Here is an 18,224-nt window from a genome sequence, read left to right as displayed (position 1 = left end):
AGGTAGGCCTCTGAATATATGTGTAGGTGTCTCTATAGGAAGAGAAATTATATGTCTGTGTTCTGAGAGTAGCTTGTCTTTTGTGTAGAGTTTTTTTATCTTTTAGTTAACTTTTTAATTATGATTTTTTTTTTCTTGTAAGACAAGTTTATTTGAGGCTATTCAAAAAGCCCTTAACACGACAAAACAAAAACCTTAGGTGGTAAAAATGCACAGCATTTTTGTTTTGTTATGGAATACAACTCCTAAAACCTTGTCTCCTATGTTTATTTAGGTGCTTTCATTCACCCAAAAGATGCTGAACTGACCTTGGCTATTGAATCTTGTTTAAAGAACCTAGTTCAGGCATTTTGCTGTGATAATCATAGTGATGAAAAAGCTCTTCAGCTGCTGATGTCAAAATATTATCCACGTGGATTTAGACCTCAAATAATTGTAAATAAATTTCAGAATGAAGTTTACGATGTTAGATACAGGTAGGTTACATTTTGAATTTTATTGCTTAGACTTGGTTCAAATTATTAGTTGAAAAGAACTATTTGTAACTTATTTTTGTTATGAATCTCATGTGAGCTTTACGTGTGAATGGTGGTTTTTCCTTTCTTCAGAGGAGTTCATCATCCAGAATTCCCATCGGTTCTCACAGCATTGGAAATAGATCATGCAGTGGTTGCCAATTGTTTGATCGATGTGAGGAGTATAGAAACCATCCTGCTGATTAAAGTAAGGCTCTGTGCTCCTTATTGGTCCTTAAAGAGAAGTGTTTTTGCATTGTATGGAGCATATACAATACCTGCACTGGCAGTGTTCGTAATGGAAACGAGGTAAAGAAAGATTTGTTTTGTTTTGTTTTCTCTGAGGAGAGATGAGGACTCTGATGGCTTAGTGTCAGATACCATTGTTACAACACAGCACGCATATGTAACCCCTGGAAGTGTCTCAGTAAGGCCCTCTTGACAGTCAATAAACTGTCAGGATCCAACTTCAAACACTGCTTTCTGTCATGCGTGAGCCAGAGTAAACTGACATCCGCTGGTGGATTTAGACACTGGGATTTATTTAAGAATCAGCAACGTTGGAGCTTTTACTTGTATTTCTACACACTTACTTGTTTTCCTACATACTTTGCCTGACTTAACCTTCAATGACCTCAACTTCTGTCACCAGCAGGGAGATCACTGCTGGTCACAGAAGATCAGACAGAAAATCTTAACAATTCCTGCTGTGCAGCTGCTCATGAGTATCTGTTTGGGCTCTTACTGGCCAAGGTCTCTGGGCATTCCTTGTTATTTATCTCTACAGATCTCTCCCTGTGTGTTTTGAGGGTCCTTCCGTCTTTGTTTCTGGGCTGTTCACCACCACTTTCTGGGACTTAATGTTGTCAGTCCATGTGTGTGTTATGAGCCTCGTAGCTGCTGTCTCTGTGTCACCACTCTATTAATTGGTGGGATGTATCAATTTTTTATGTAATTTGGGTGTTACCAAAATTTGCAACCAGCCCCTCCCAGTTGTACCTAGGAACTGGTAGCTAAGTGCCTGTTGTACCTGTAACAGGCTTGTGTTTGAAAGTTCAAAAGTTCCCTTTTGGATATTTAACCATGAATTAAACAAAATGATCAGCTGCCTACTGACATTGACAGCCTAGTTTATTATTCACCTACCAAAACAAAGGCCCTTTGGACTCTGCAGTGTTAAAGCATTTGAGAGGAGACAGTGCAAATAAATGTGGTTGTGGATAGAGTCTTGTAAAATAAAAAAAACCAGCAGTACCCCATTACCAAGTAGGATTTGAATGAGGTGACTATCAACTGGCAATGAATTAAGATTACATACTATTTTGATAACAATCTATTTTTGATCACCATAAAAACATGTTCATGAATGTGTTTGCTGCCATTATATGATTTCTGATCTTAAACTGAGTTATGATTTTTGTGTTACTACTGAAGATACCAGCTCCTGCAGATAACATTACAGGTAAAATGTTCAAATATTAAAATAAGATGTATATATATTCATTTAAAGAAACAGGATATTCTGTAAGCAGCAAAATTAATGATGTTTACTTACTTGTGACATTGCTACTGGAGAAGAGGCACTTTATGATCTGTCAAGGGTGGAGCTGACTGACCATCAAGCCTGGCTGTTAACTGAATATGATATGTAACAGCTGAACTTTCTAGGACTTTCTCATGGCAGGAATGCTAGTTTTGTTCTTCCCTTCTGCCTTGCCTAACCACTGATTTTCATAATGTTAGTATCTCTGAGCCTTACAATTTCAACTAAATCTGAAAGACGTTGAATGAGTATTGTGACACTTTTGAATGGACAGTATGGTTGCATCGGACAAAGCCACTCATGACCACTTAATCTGATGCTGGCAGCGTTTGATTTTGTACTAGCATGTTTCCCGAAACTTTAATTGAATCTTGTTTGATATTCTTCACAGTTTGCTTTGAAAGATTGTTTCCTGTATGTGTATTGCACTTTTGATAATGAAATACACCTGTGCATAGTGACCATTTCATTAGTGATGGCAAATTATGAAGGACTGATTAGACTACTGGACTTACAGTGCAGATAAATTTGTCATAGAATAAAAGAAATGGACAGCTAAATTAAGTGGGTGGTTTTTGAAAACAGAAATGTCTTATAGAAGTAAGAAAAGCAGATTCTTGACATTAGGGGTTTTTTTTCCCACATCCTTTCATTGTCTTATTTTTTCATTAGGAATTGAAATTATTTTTGTGTGACAACTTCTAGACAAGTTTTAAATGGATATCTTATCTATGGTTACTTTTCTGTTGGTAAGATAAGGCTGTTGTATTTTTCAGAGTAGCTCTAAAGCTCGTGAAGTAATGCAGTCTAATCGACCCCCAAAAAACTGTAAAGAAGCTTTCACTGCTGAAGGTGATCAGGTATTTGAAAGACGGTATTACTCTTCTGATTACCTCAGACCCAGATTCCTAAGCCAAGATGTGGAAGCAGAAATAAGGTTAGTATCTTGTAATGTATTTGTAAAAAGTGCACTTGTTGACTTCAATAGTGGAATCGTGTCTTTGTCTATTTGCATACAAATAGAAAACTTCTTTATTTCAATGCCTTTCTGTGATAAGTACAAACCTGAGTCGTACGTAGCTGTTTTTCAGCTTATGACATATAAATCTCACCCAGCAAGCAGGGATTTGCTGGGCTGAATACTCCAGGAAATCTATCTACCCTCCTTTTTAGTTTACACAAGCTGAAAAAGTGTATGGAGTCAAAGCTCTTTATAAATCTAATACCTGAGCAGTGGTGTCATAGTTTACAGCAAAAGAAGCCTGATTATTCAAACCAAAGTTATGTTGGCACAGGTAGGTCTACTGGTTTCAAACTTTGTATCTATGTTTTCTCTTTGTATCTATGTTTGACTTCACACATGGTAGGTATCTGTGATAAACTTGAGACCCCCCCACCCTCTTTAATTGTTCAGGATTTGGGGTTTTTTTCATTACTTTTATAATGGAAGTTTAAAACTCCAAACATATTTTTCAAGTTTATAGACTTGAACTGTCACGAAGCAAACTGGTGACGAAAGAATACTTTTGAGTCCCAGATAATATTGCAGACATATTAAGGGATTTTTTGTTTTGTTCTGATATAAATAGCTGATAGTGCAGACTGAATTGAATGTTAAAAATCTACTTCTGTAAATTTGAAAGTTTTAAAATATATCAGTTGACTGTAGTATATTCATGTTGGTATACAATGAACTTCACTCAAAGATTATCCTAACTTTCAAAGTGTTATAACAATTTTATTACTGATATTGCTATGGGGGATGATGTGGGCCAGTTAAAAGGCAAAATGTCTTCCTGTCTTCCCTCTGCCCCATTCAGAATTTAGCCTAGATCAATGACACTTTTGTCTGGAATAGTATATGCAATTTATTAAACATTGATTCTGGGATCAGACTAGATCAGTCCAAAATAAAAATTGGATTAAACACTTCTAGAAAGATTACCATCTTTACTGTAATGTTATTAAACCTTCCTCTTTCTTTTGTAGGGGTGAAAGACATTATCAAAGTTTTGCCATCTACAAATAGTGTTAAAGAATAGTTTTGTTTTAGTACAAACTGAAAGAATTCATTATGGAAATCTCTGGATGTGACCTCCTTTGTAGAAGGAAAAGTATTAGACCATATAAATTTTTTTTTCGTATCTCTGTTAGAAAAAATACATTAACTGGGAGTGTTTTGTCCTAGTCAAAGTATTTATTTTCTCTCTAAATGCAATAGTATTTTTTTGGAAGTAACACCATTATTTACTTCAAATGTTTGACCTATTGCAAAAACTGTGAAGAGACGTTACAGATGGTTCAAATCCATGAACTGTTTATCCACTAAGTATTGAACTAGGACCATCAAGTAGCTATCTGCTGGTTATTACCAGTGAGCTCTGCTGTGGAACTTTGGGGTTACTTTATTGATCGTTAAAAGCATCCAATGCTTAATAAATTTAGGATGTTCTTTTTTTTTTTTTAGGAGAATGCATTTTTACCCTTTGTCTTGTCATGCATTTAATTTTGATTTGTGTATTTCTGGTGTGCATGTAATAAATATTATCCATAGTGTCTATTATCTCGATATCACTTTGTTTATAAAGACATTTGGAGAAAGAAATTGAAAACAAAAAAGCACAGTTGAAAGCATCTCAGCAACATTTACGTTCCATTGAAAATGAAATTAGACAGAATGAAGATCATCTTCAGAGTCATCGACGACACCAAAAGGAACTACAGGTAAAAATAGGCACAACGTTAAGTGTTCAGAAACTACTCAGTCTTTCCCTGTTTAATTTTGACTTATATAATGTATTTTGAATGGAGGATAGATTTTAATGTTTATCCTTACTTCTGTTCTATGCTTTCATGTTATTTACTTTTATAGTATGCTTTCCTCATTTAGGACAGAATGATAGAGGCCACGTCAATCCTAGCGTGTGCTAGGTTGTTACTCTATGCTGTCTTTTGCATTTTTTTTCCCTCTTGTGTTAATTCTCACAAAATTCTGCTTTTTTGGCACAAATAGACATTTGCAATATTTGATGCAAATTTCTTTTCCCTGCTTTTCTCTCTTCTGTTTCTATTGAGTCTTGCGTCTTCATTCACAGAATCTTGTTTCTGTTTGTGCTATTTGTTTATATACCTGAACTGTTTTTATACACTGCATATTTCACCTTTAAAGTTTCTTAATTTTCTTTATAAGCCATTTTACAACCATTAGTCTTCTTTCTTTGTTTTCCCCTACTTCAACATAGCATATGTATTTCTGGTGGCCAGTGATGTTAGACAGTGTAAGATAATACATGCTATATAAAGTTATAGTTGCTAAATTAAAAATAAGAGCCAGTAAAAAACCTGGTGCATGGACTCAAGTTGCTGAGGATATATACTGGAAGGAAAAATAAAATACATTTTATTCAGTTGTCATGTTGAATGGAAATAGAATAACTTAATGATTTAAAGTGTATATGGCTTTGAGAACAAGTTTTAACTTAGAAAAAGAGATTCCATAGGTGAGTTTTAAGAGTTCTGTCTTTTGTAGACATTAATGAAACTAAAGGACAAAACATCTTATTTTCTGTGTTGACTTAAATGAACTGAAATGTGTCTCTTTAGATAAGCTTAAGAATATTTATTTTCTTTCTCTTCACAGATGAAAACAAGAAAAACAAATGCAGAAATAGCAGACCTTGAAAATATGGAAGAACACCACTCAGTGGACATCCGTATATTAGTAAGAACAGCTTATCAAATGATGTCTAATAAGGACATGAAATAAGGTCTTTTAATGTTGGCAGCATTTTGAAATAAGATGTAGATTTTCGACTAGTGTACAAGTTGGATAAATAGTCAAGAAAGGAACACTTCAGAGAATGTCTATGGTTATGGCAAAAGCATGATTTTATTCCTCACCTTGCCTTCCTCCACTTTGATTTCACAATTACTACCCTGATTTCACAATTGTTTGAGTGTGAAAAGGAATTTTAGATTTCACTTACATGTTTTCCCCAGGCTTTTGAATATTCGTCTCCTTGAATCAGAAAGTATGTATGATGATGATTCATTAGGAATTGTAAAATTTTCTAGGGAGCAGTGATGATCCACTATTTCTTCCTGTATTCCTCTGTATGCTGGATGTATATAATCTGTCACAGATCTAGAGGGAAGTTATCCTGTTCTTTTGTGTAAGAAAAACAAAACCAGAAATCCCACAAAACAAACAAACAAAAACTCCCAAAACCCAACCCCCTCAAACAAACCCCTAGCTCTGTTAGCCTTCTCATCACAAATCCCAAATAAAGTCTCCTTAATCTTCAGTCAGGTTATGAGGAAATTCCACTTTTTGTTTTGCACTTTGATTTAGTGGTCTCCTACAAGATCTGTCAGTCTCTTTTTTGGGGCTTCAGTGACAACTACATTGAGCTGCTTATATTCTTACTAGAGTTACAGAGCCTTGCATGTAATCTTATACCTTAGCAGCGATAATAAAAAAGCCCCTTGTACAGTTATTTGCAAATATGTATCTCCTTTTATTTTTCTTCATTTTAATATATTTTGTCAGGAAGATGAAGCTAAAGAAAATAAGGGTAAGATGGAATCTGTAAAAAAAGACATGCAGCAACAAAGCATAAAAATGGAAGAACTGAAGAATCTTCTCCAGGTAGCTGAAAAAAAATTTGAGGAAATGAAAGAAAAAATCCATCAAGTAGAAGAAATTGCTGGTCCAATTAAGGTAGGAATAAATTAATATTAGAATTTAATTTTTGTTGCCTTTGTATGACAAGGGAATGAGATTAAAAGGAGAGAGGAGAAAAGAGTATGCCCCTTCCTCATACACTTAAGATCTGCCTCTGAAAATAGAAATCTAGTGTTCCAGCTAAAGCATGTAAAAAAATAAGCTTGACAATATTTTGACAGCAATGTTGATTGTTAAGTGTGGTTTCTATAGTTTTATGTTTAAAGACTTTTTTTCCCCAGATATTTTTAGTTATGGATGGAAGAGGCAGCAAAAATAGTTTCCTTAACTTTCCTTTTTCATGCATCACATTTGTTGTTTTGTCTTATTTGTTCTTCTGGTGAGGCCTGGCTAAGAGTGTTGACAACTGTTCAGTTTTCACAATAGCATTTGAAGTTCTCTATGAAATAGTTGTAAAGTTGTGTAATCACAGAATGTACCAATACCCAGTTAAAATTATTGACTAGAACAATAATTGACAAATTATTGACTGGAACATCTTTCATACCAGGAAAGGCTGCAGGAACTGGGACTGTTTAGTCTAGAAAAGAGGAGACTGAGGGGAGATCTTACTAAATATCTAAAGGGTGGGTGTCAGGAGGTTGGGCCATCCCTTTTTTCTATTGTATCTAGCAATGGGACAAGGGTTAATGGGATGAAGCTGGAACACAAAAAGTTCCACTTAAATATAAGAAAAAACTATTTCACTGTGAGGGTGAGGGAGCCGTGGCACAGGCTGCCCAGAGGGGTTGTGGAGTCTCCTCCTTGGAGGTCTTCAAGACTCGCTTTGACACATTCCTATGTGACTTGATCTAGGTGAACCTGCTTCTGCAGGGGGGTTGGTACCTTCCAACCCCTGCCATTCTAGGTGGTACCTGAAATGTAACTTAACTGTGTTCTACAGTTATTTTATGGACTGTTGACATATAGCAAGTTGTGGCTCTAAGGCGGATTAGAAAAAGTAAGAGCATCCATTATTATTGGTGATAGTTTGTTTTCATGTTTTTTATTTTAGTTTTGTGATTTGGGGATATTTTTCTGTTAGATATGGGTTTTTTTCATTCAGTGATTGTTTTTGTTGGGTTTTTTTTTTTTTAGATAAACCATCTAGTTGACAGGGATAAGGAAGAAAATTGTCTCCTAATTTATGTAATTATTTATATTTATTTAATTTTCCAAGAAAATAGGCTATCACTTCAGTTGTATCAACCCTTACGTAGTATCATTGTTACAGTCTACATCATGTTGTAACAGGAGACTGCATTTTCACGCAGAAGTGCTGTTCTGGCTACTGTCACACAGGCATCAGGAGTTCTGGCTTGAATAAATAAATGTAGTTTTTGGAGGTTTAGTAGAAAGGATGTCTTTTTTTCCAGAAATTTAAACATTGCCTCAAGATATAATTCCTAAGAGCATTGCAAGAATGTATTGTGTGCTTGTCAGAATTCAGTGTAGATGTTCTGATAAGTTGCTGTTAAAGCTCCTGGACTTTAAAGGACTAGTCTTACTGAAAGCAAAATATATTAGTGTTAAAAACAACATAGTTACCTACGGTAAGGCAGAAAACATTAGAGAGATGCTTAGAAATCTACTGCAAAGAATTAAATCTTGCTTTATTCCAAACAGGATGAATTAAACCAAGCTGACTCAGAAGTGGAGAAGAGGAAACGCTGTTTGCAGCACTATGAAGACAAAAAAAGAGAACACTTGGCTTGCATAAAAAGACTTAAAGAGCTACTAGCTGCCAAAGAAAAAGAATTAGAGGTAAGTGTGGGATTTTTTCTTTAAGTCAGATGGTCATGGTCCTTCTAATATATGAAAATAAGTCATTCTACTTGTACAGAATACGGAACATATTAATAGTCAGCCACATTGAGTATTCTTTCAGCTATGTCTTAAGCTGACTATCTAAAGTAAGTAAGAGTAATTTTGTATAAATGAATCAAGGTCTCCTTGGCAGAGAACGATTTCTGTCTCGGCAGCAAAGTTAGGGCTTATCCAGCTCGGACTATTTGTTCTAAATTTCACATTCAGAAGATTAAAATAACTTAAAATTTGCAGTTTAAGTTAAATTGAATAATACTGTTGTTTTTTTCAGTGCTAGGTTTTTCCTTGTACAGAACCCGTATCTAATCTGTTGAAACCTTATCTAGTCAAGCTTTATTAACTAACTCTGAAATCACATCTGCAAAGACTTTTGGAAGACTGTCCTATTTAAATGTGATTAATTGGGTTCATAATTTATCTGTGTTAGCTGAATAACTGGGAACATTATTACAGTACAGTTCTTAGCACTGAAATAAGTGCCTACCTATAAATGTGTAGTAAAATGTTTAATGATTAGGTTTACTGTGATAAGTACACAAAAATCAATACTCTTGCTTGGAGGCCTTCTTTTACTGTAGCACAGAATATTTGTTGTGAAGACTAAACATATTTTTAAAAAATGGAATAATTAATTGAGTTTCAAATGTTACTTTAGGAGAAAACAGCCAAAGCCAGACAAATCTACTCGGAGCGCATCGAAGTCAGCAGAACTGTTAAGAGTCTTGATGCAGAAATGAATCGTTTGAGAGAGAGTATAAATGCAGAAAATGATCGCCATGGAAACAGGGAAGAAATAATACAGTAAGTCATCTTTAATGTCTAAAGTAGTTCAGGTAAGATGGAAAAGATAGAGACAAGAAGAGTTTTCTTCTTGACTCACAGTGCATTTGTATGTGTTTTTTTTAGTTGCCATGTACAAAAGTATGGAAACATGCTGTGCTGATTGCTCACTCAACCAGTACTGCACAGGTTCCAGAGTGTTGCACTACCCTGTAAAGATTTTAGTCAGTGTCTGTATTATATATATAAATTATCAACAATTGGATACCCTCTTATTGTTTACAAGTGTCCCAATTATGACTATATCGTGTAAACAGATCTCACCGTTGTTTTGTGATGCAATGAGCATTAAGTGTACTTTTAGTTTGAGTAAACTAGGCAATTACTTGAGATTTTGACTGCAATGTATTTCAGGGTATCACTTACCTGGGATATTCTTGAGTGTAGGGAGTCCAGTCATTCATTTTCCTTTGTGTAAGGATCCTTTCAAAAGAATTAAAAGTAGAAATAAAATTTTTGACCACTTTTCATATGTGACCAGTGTCTTACTTGTCAAGAATCTTTTAGGTTTAATGTAGACACTCACATGAAAGTTTTTTATTTGAATGTTCGGATTATCAAATTGATTTTTTTTTTTTTAGCATGTAAAACAAGTTCAGTTTTTTATGTACTGAACATTGATTCCAGACTTTCTGTTAATTGAAACAGGCAGTTTCATGATGCAAAGGAAAGATATGAGGATGCAAACAGTAAAGTAAAGAATCTAAAGAAGTTTATTAAACTTCTGGAAGAAATAATGACACAGAGATTCAAAACATATTCGCAGTTCTTAAGGTGAGTTAATTTTACTGTAGTTTAAGATTTCAGATAAACTAACATGTAAATGTAAGTATGTGCCCACATTCCAGGGTGAAAATTATAGGGCAAACCTGTGAGAATAGGCATATTTAAGGCATTATTCACAGCAATCTTGCTAACCTAATCTTGTTCCCAGATCCCATACTGTCATGCCAGCCTGGACAGCATGACCTGTGGAGGCTGTATTTTGCTTCACACCAAAGACTTTGACTATCCTGACTTAATCCAAGGCAGTTCTATTTCAGTGCTAGTTTTGGTCAGTAAAATATCAGCAACATACTGGCATCCTCTGGACTGTGACTTGTTTTAGTGGAGTATAATTAGGGATGCTGTGCTCACATTAATTTCATTGTGGGCTAAACACTTTTTCTCTGCCCTGTGAAGAAAAAAAATCTGGATCTTTGTTCCAGTTCTGCAGTTTGACAGCTGTTTTTCTCATGGAGTGGCCGTACTGGGAGTGTACCCTTTCTTTCTTGCTTCAGTCCTTAGTGTATCCTGTACCTATCCATGAAGATTTTGTAATGGACTCCCTTCAAAATGACTGATGGTCTGTTTGCCAGGGCAGCCCTTTATCATTCTATTCAGCAGAAATGGGGGGATATTTGCGTTGGCTCTGCTTTTTGTACTTTTTGAGATGAGATTTGGAGAGTGTGCCAGTATGCACCTGACAAACAGGTTGGGACTGGGAGAATCCCAGCCTTTACAAGTGGAAGTCTAGAAATACAAGTGGGTAAGATTTGCCTGCAAAATCTGATGTTTATGTGTCCGCATATGCCAAACTAAATCTTGTTCCTAGTGCCCCAGTTTGAGTATAAATCCCACTCTAAGATGTGAATGAACCATAGTTCATTCTTTAAGGAATTGGATTGTCTATTGGGGAATTATGTGCTAGATCTGGGTGGGGGGAAGGGAGGGGAATTCAACACTTAATTCCTGGAGTCCAGCCGGGTCTATGTAAATTCTTTACTATCCTTAATGTGTAGTCCTAATACTGGCTAAGAAAGAAGGGGAATTTGGTCATTTTCTGTTGAGCAAGTTGTGGAAGAAAGGTGTAAAAAAACTTCCAGGCTATTGAAACAGACTTCTAGAAAATACAAAGCCTGTACTTCTGGATTTTTTACCTTGTTACCTCCTGTCAGTGATGCTCTACAATGTGACCCATCCTGAATGTAATTCAGTAAATGATGTGGGAAAATGTTATGAATGGAGCAGGACTTAAAAGCTAAGATTTATCATGTGGAACTGTTGATAAAAATCCATTGTCACTTTTAATATGTTTTAAAACTTCCTGACCTAATGTTTGTTTCTTTGATTTCATTGATTTAAGGCTCCTTTCTTTACGATGCAAACTGTACTTTGACCATTTATTACGTATTCGAGCTTGCTCTGGAAAAATACTTTTTGATCATAAGAATGAGACACTTTCAATAACAGTAAGTTATGTTACTTCAATTATCACAATACCTGATGAGTTATTAATATTCTAATATCAGCTTCTAGAACATGCATTGCAAAGCATAGAATAAATTATTTTCCCATCTCCAAAATGGGATATGTCAAATTGTAGGATGTGGTTGAAAACAAGCAAGAACAAAAAACATATCACCATTTTATATGGGCAAGTTGCTAGATGACATGGACTGCTGTGTACTGCTGAGGATAAGAATTCACTAGCAAATCATTCTACTCACTCCTCTTTCATTGATAAGGAGTTTGCCTTTATGTGTTTGTATAATGGCTCTATTTGTTATTTAAGAAACTTAATGGCTGAAAGTTTCAATATTATTTTTTTCTGTGTACCTTTTAACATACCTCCCAAACATCTGTAGTCATGAGGATATTTATTTTTCTTTCTGTGGGCGACTTCAGTTTTGGCAATTGAGGTAAAAGTATGTAGTTGACAAAGTCCTGATGAAAAAGTGAAAGATCTGTATCTGAAGAACTCAAAATTTATTCCTTAAAGTGCCAAGTCATTACCTGGCTTTATCAGAATACTTTTTTTTTTGGATAACTGGAGTTTCAGGTGTCTCATGCAAGAGATCTATATTTGGTCCAAGAAGGTAAATTGGAAAAAGAAACTCCCTCTCAGAAAAACACCAACAGACTCCACTCCAAAATAATTCTATTTTTCTTGCTTAACTTGTTAAAGGTAATGTAATTAACAGGATAAGAAAGTGCTTTAAGTTTTACATTAAAGGGAAGTTCCACAAGGTGTCATCATAGTCACTGGAACCAAGGAAGGGTTCACAATGGTTCACGTGTTCGGGTAAAGAAGCTGTTTCCTCTTTAAGCACCTGCTGTAAATGAATTACCTGCTTTTGCTGTATAGCTGGAAACCACTGGATTTTACTGGAGTAAAACTACACTGGTTGATATTTATTAAACATTGTTTAGTAATGATTAGAAATAGAGAACTGAATAAGAAATCACTGCAGGGTCATTCAGTCTGTTCAATGTATTTTACTGTGATAAAGTGGCAGTGATCTTTGAAATTTGTTACTAAATGATTAGGAGCCATCCCATTCCAGAATTATTGCAATGGCAGTGAACGGCATAAAATTATTCTCAAGTGACCTCTATCTGTTCATGCTTAATATGTTTACCATTAAAATTATGACTCTGTTAGTAAGTCTCCATCTCTGGTTTAAAAGTTGCTCCAATAATTTTATTTGAAGGTTCAGCCTCAAGAAGAAGACAAAGCTACCCTCAGTGATGTGAGATCTTTATCAGGAGGTGAACGTTCCTTCTCAACAGTTTGTTTCATTCTTTCTCTGTGGTCCATTACTGAATCTCCTTTCAGATGCCTGGATGAATTTGATGTCTACATGGTATGGTTTAAACTTACACAAATCAGAATGGCAAATGTAGTTTAAATCTGTGAAATAGTTGTTTTATGAATATGGTTAGATAGATTTTAAACCATTGCAGTTAATTGTAAATAACAAATTAAAAAAACTCAAGTATCCTCAGACTATAAAGTGAAACTTGTAAGGGACCTTGTCCACTTTGCGTAGTGCCTTTTGAAGCTTATTCTGTTTCAGTGTTGGTACCCAGAACTATGAGCACCTCTGTTACTTTATACGCTTAAACTTTAGTTCAACACACACAAAAACCCCAAACATAAACCCCCTCATTTGATTAGTTCTGCAAACAGTGTCAATTGTGTGTATCATAGGCTGTCTCTGCACATTGATCTGAGAGTTCTTGGCTTAATGTGTGCTCTGCCACTTTAGAGATAAATGTGATTTTTCTGGTGTAAGTGTAGCAGTGGAGTTTACTGTTTCTTTTCAGAAACTTTTTATACTGCTCTTAGCAGCATCTTTCAAAGATGCTGGAGTACAGAATAAGGAACAGGAAATACTAATGTCAGCTAAGGCTTCATCCTTGTGTACAGCTGCCCTGGATAGGCGATGAACTAATTTTTAATATGTTTCTATTTCCTCTGTATTAATATTCAATGTGGTATGGTTTGAGAAAAGAATTAGTTTTACCTTCAGTGTCCCTGCCTCATCAATGCTTAATTTACTGGGAATCACAGACCTAGAGGGGGGAAAAAAGGATAAGAAAGTTTGTATATAAAAATTTTTAAAAGGAAAGTATGTATTTAAGGTGGTCAAGCAGTCATGTTTTGTCATGCTTCTAAAGCCTAGGTCCTCTTTTACAAGTTAGTTGTGCAGAAGTGTGTCTGTCTGTCCATAGCCCCTGCAGAAAACTTCCACGTCATCCATTCCATAAATAATTCCACACGATTTGTCTTTCCACTGCCGTGCCAGTAAGTGCACCCTCAGTGTCCCCACGTTCTGTAGTTACTTTTGGTGTAATCCTTCAGACCCACCACGAGAGGACGCCCATCAGCATATTTGGAAGATACCTAATTACGTGTGTAACGATGTGTAGAAGCAGAGCTTTGTTAAAATCCTTCTAATAATAGCTTCCCATTATGCATATTTTTCAGTAAGCCTAATGGATAAGATTGTGTTCAAGATAAAATAACAGTAACAATAATAATCGTACTAAAACCAGGCTACATTATATCTTAGGCTTCATGCAGCCCTTAAATCTTTTCACGCAATTTTGAGGCAGGATTTTGTGAGAAACGTTATTCTGCTAAAATACAGTTCATCTCAGCACACCAGTAAAGTAAGAAGTACTATGTGTATATCAAAACTGATAGAAAAACAACATGAGTGGGAGTGTGTAATTGTTCCGAACGAAGCTTTCTATTGTGCATGTACACTAAAAAAGAGACTAAGAATTTCACAGGGAATAGTTTGTTGCTTCCAGAATTTAACCCTGTTTCTACAGCTTAGTTTTTATTTCACTTTCCTTTAGCTAAGTTTTACTGGTTATTAATTAATTTCAGTAGATTTTTTGTTGTTGTTATTTTCTAATTAATTTATTCTTAGGCATTTGTCCTAATTTGTGCAATAATAGATCAGTGAAGTGCAAGGTCAGTATTACTGCCTGGTAAATCTTTTGTCTTTAGGATATGGTTAACAGAAGAATTGCAATGGATATGATTCTTAAAGTGGCCGACTCTCAGCATCATCGACAGTTCATTTTGCTCACCCCACAAAGCATGAGGTAATAATGTTGTGTTACATTTTCTGGTACAAGACTTAAAAGGAAGTTCTGTTGTAATGAGTTTAACCTGAACAAAGTAAATATGAGAAGAAAGAAACGTTGTTTGTAGCAGTAGAACATAAACAATTAAGCAGTTGATTGCCTGTGATTCTGGGAATGTAATAGCAGGTTTTTCATACTTCCTTATGTAATGCCTCTTAATATGGTAGTTCAATGGGACTTGAATCAGTTAAGTAGAGCAGCTTTTTGAAACATTTTATGGTGTAAAGCAGGCTCTTGAAAGCTTTTTGACCTGTATCTCCTTCTACCCTCCCAAAATAAACACAAGACTCTGCATTTTTTTTTATTAATACTACAATACTTCAAAGAAGTTTGTCACTTGAGTTGAATTTTGTTGTTTTTTTTTTTTTTAATATATCACTGATCTGGAAACTGGTAACTTACCCCTTGTTTTCTTGATCCAGTAGCCCCAAATTCTTCCATATAAGTCCCTAGTAAAGCCATGCACAGCTTAAAGGGGCAGTCACTCTCTAGCCTTACGCAGCCAACTCTTCTCCCTATTACACGAAGATAATCTCTGTTTATTAGACAAATGTAGTCAGTGAAGCCTGCAAAGAATTAAGCAGTCGTCAAAATAAAGCTGATCTACTTTGAATTGTATTCCCTATAAAAAATTGGAATAATGATATTCTTTTGTTATTTAAGTGGAAATGCTTTGAAGGGAATTTCTGAAATTGTATTCAGTAAACATGTTGGAATTTTCTCTATGGTTACTGTTTAAAAGTTGAATAATTCCATTGCAGTTCGGTTTGTTGTATTTTGTTACCTGCTTCGTGACCGGCAAATATTTAATTTATCAAAAGTATAGAGGCACCTTCAGAAAAAACATTTGGGATAACCAGTGGAGAAGCCTGTGTAAATATATACTTGCTAATTCTCAGTGTGGTATGATTCTAGATGGGTAAAGTGTGTGCCACTTCAGCATCTGGAAGGCAAATATGAACCATATTCAGTCATGATTTCATTCACAGTTTCTCTTAAAAGTACCTCTTCTGTAATTCATGTAACTGTTAGAAATCACCTGACATCAGTTATTGCCTTTACCTCAGGCTTTTACTGAAGTCTGGCTCCAGTGTCAGCTCAGTGAAGCCTGAACTTCACTGCATGTTACTGTTTTTTAAAACTGTCAAAAAAGATGAGTTATGTAAAGGAAAATATGTAGTGCAAAGAATCAAATGAAATACTAAAATTTGTGGAGAAGAAACACTAATTTAAATGATGCATCCTTTATTTTTAGTTCTCTGCCTACGAGTTCCTATATTCGAATCCTCCGAATGCAAGACCCTGAAAGAGGCCAAAGAACATTGAATTTTCAAAGACACAGAGACAATGAGGAAGATGAATAAGTACCTCCATGTATGAATATGGCATACTGTTGAGGATATATGTGTCATGATTATTTAAAGTTATTACTTCCTGATGCTGTAAAATGTTAGCTACTTTCAGAAAAACAAGACACCTGTGTGGGTTTTTTCTTGTTGTTTTGGTTTGGGTTTTTGATGTTGTTTGGTTTTGTTTCGTTCTTTGTTTTTTTTTTTAAAGTTACTGTATAAGAGGAGACCAAGAATAAGCACAGTTTGGATGATGAGAAATTCATGAATGTTCACTTGATATTTTTTACTACAGCTAGTCCTTCTGGAAAAGATGAAATATGTTTCATATAACTCTGGATTAATATTTTAATAAACAGTTAGAACTGATAGTTGTAATGTTTTTATTATCTCTACACATTCAAATTAGCATTAAGTTAAAAATGCGGTTTCTTCCTATCCCTGCTTTATTGTTAAATGTGGGCTAATTAATATATGCAGTAAAACCTGCATTTCATTTTTTCCAGTGGAACCACAGCAGCTGAACATGAGAAACTGTTCGTACTTACAGTGTATACTTAAATAATTAAAGAAGTGAGGAATTTACTTGCAGTGTATTTTCTGTGCAGGTAGAAAGTGCTTTTAGTTCTTCCTGAATTGTTTATAGGGAAGAGTTTGGGTTTCTTTGGATGTGAGCTTACCAAACCTAGCAAGTTATGGCCTTACCAACTTAGATTATTACTTCCGATAAACTAACTTCTTGCATTAGCAGGTATAGGCAAAATCTGTGGATACTCGTTATGTTGTAACAAACTGAAGCGACAGAAGTCCTTCCAATACAGAGGAATGATGTGGATAACAATTTTGGGAAATAACGGAGTAACTTTTCTTTATCATTGTAGGTCTGTGTTTTGTTTGGTCTCCCTGCTTCTCCCTCCCCTCTCCCAGAACTACACTAGAATAGTTAAAATACAATAAACTTGCCAGGTGGACCTGCTTCTGCAGGGGGTTTGGACTTAGATGATCTCTAAAGGTCGCTTCCAACCCCTAGCATTCTATGATTCTGTTGAAATAACACAAGCATCCACTGGGGAGAAGAGGGAAAAGGAAGAACCAGATTTCTCAAACTGTACCAAATGTATAATTTTTTCCTCCTTTCTCCAAGAACTTAAAATTGTTGGGAGCTTTTAAAAACCAGTCACTTTTTCAAGTTCAGCCATTAGACATACTTTTTTTGAAGTCAGAGGAAACAAAAGCCATTGAGACTACTCAGTGAGCAGCTCTGTAGTTTCTACATTTATTTACCAAATAGCAGTTTCTCAATAAAACCTAATTCCTGTGTAAGCTTTAACTTGACTTTGTAGCCAAATTTCTTCTTAGCTATTGCATGGTATTTTGTGTTCTTTCATGTGTTTAAGTTTTTAGGTGAGCATGTGTTAACCTTAGAAGTATCCTTACAATACTGGAGCTAGTGCAGAACTGAAGGGAGCCCACTGAGAAAGCTAACTAGTTCTGGTGCCTTTAGGAATTACGCCTAGTGATCTTTCAAAGGCTTCAGATGTTTACTCCTGAAAGCCCAGGGCCATAGGCCAACAGTCTTGAGGAGGTTACTCACAAAGCAGAGCTAGGCTTTTTGTGGAACTGTGTGGCAAAAGAGAGACAGCAGTTGTAGGTCAAAGTGAGGAAGCTGTGGCTGGATAAACCAGGAGGAGAAATTGTTCATGATGAAGATATGAGGCATCTGAACATGCTATCCTGATAGACTGTAGAATCTCCATCCTCAGAGGCTTCTGGGGTTTTAATAGACTGTGTTACTTCCTTCAAGCAGGGGATTGGACAAGAGGCCTCTGGAGGTCCCTATCCCAAAACAATTTCACAATCCTGTGAAATTTGATGGAATAGATACTAAAGATACTTAAAATTTGTTGAAGATTGTGTGAAAATACTTGAGGGGGGGACAGGACACACCATGCGAAGGCAAAACTTGTCTGTGACACAGGCCCATTTTGTAGTGGAAGTCTTTG

At 35.5% G+C, this 18,224-nt stretch overlaps 1 protein-coding gene across 3 annotated transcripts in view; it reads left to right on the top strand.

Moving 5' to 3' along the window:
* Positions 1–16,592, top strand: part of SMC6 (structural maintenance of chromosomes 6) — a 32,517-nt gene extending 15,925 nt beyond the window's left edge. For all 3 annotated transcript variants that reach the window (XM_061989569.1, XM_061989568.1, XM_061989570.1), the window contains 13 exons: positions 275–476; positions 609–723; positions 2,835–2,995; positions 4,647–4,782; positions 5,699–5,779; positions 6,608–6,778; positions 8,408–8,545; positions 9,264–9,409; positions 10,097–10,222; positions 11,574–11,679; positions 12,922–13,074; positions 14,733–14,830; positions 16,128–16,592. In XM_061989569.1, the coding sequence (XP_061845553.1) occupies positions 275–476; positions 609–723; positions 2,835–2,995; positions 4,647–4,782; positions 5,699–5,779; positions 6,608–6,778; positions 8,408–8,545; positions 9,264–9,409; positions 10,097–10,222; positions 11,574–11,679; positions 12,922–13,074; positions 14,733–14,830; positions 16,128–16,236 (1,742 nt within the window). In that variant the 3' untranslated portion in view covers positions 16,237–16,592. The remainder of the gene's footprint in view (positions 1–274; positions 477–608; positions 724–2,834; positions 2,996–4,646; positions 4,783–5,698; positions 5,780–6,607; positions 6,779–8,407; positions 8,546–9,263; positions 9,410–10,096; positions 10,223–11,573; positions 11,680–12,921; positions 13,075–14,732; positions 14,831–16,127) is intronic.
* The last annotated feature ends 1,632 nt before the right edge of the window (positions 16,593–18,224 follow it).

Source organism: Colius striatus, chromosome 2 (genome assembly GCF_028858725.1).
Source record: "Colius striatus isolate bColStr4 chromosome 2, bColStr4.1.hap1, whole genome shotgun sequence".
In the NCBI taxonomy this organism is placed as follows: Eukaryota; Metazoa; Chordata; class Aves; order Coliiformes; family Coliidae; genus Colius; species Colius striatus.
The sequence above is the reverse complement of the archived record's forward strand: the minus strand, read 5'-3'. Positions and strand labels throughout refer to the sequence as shown.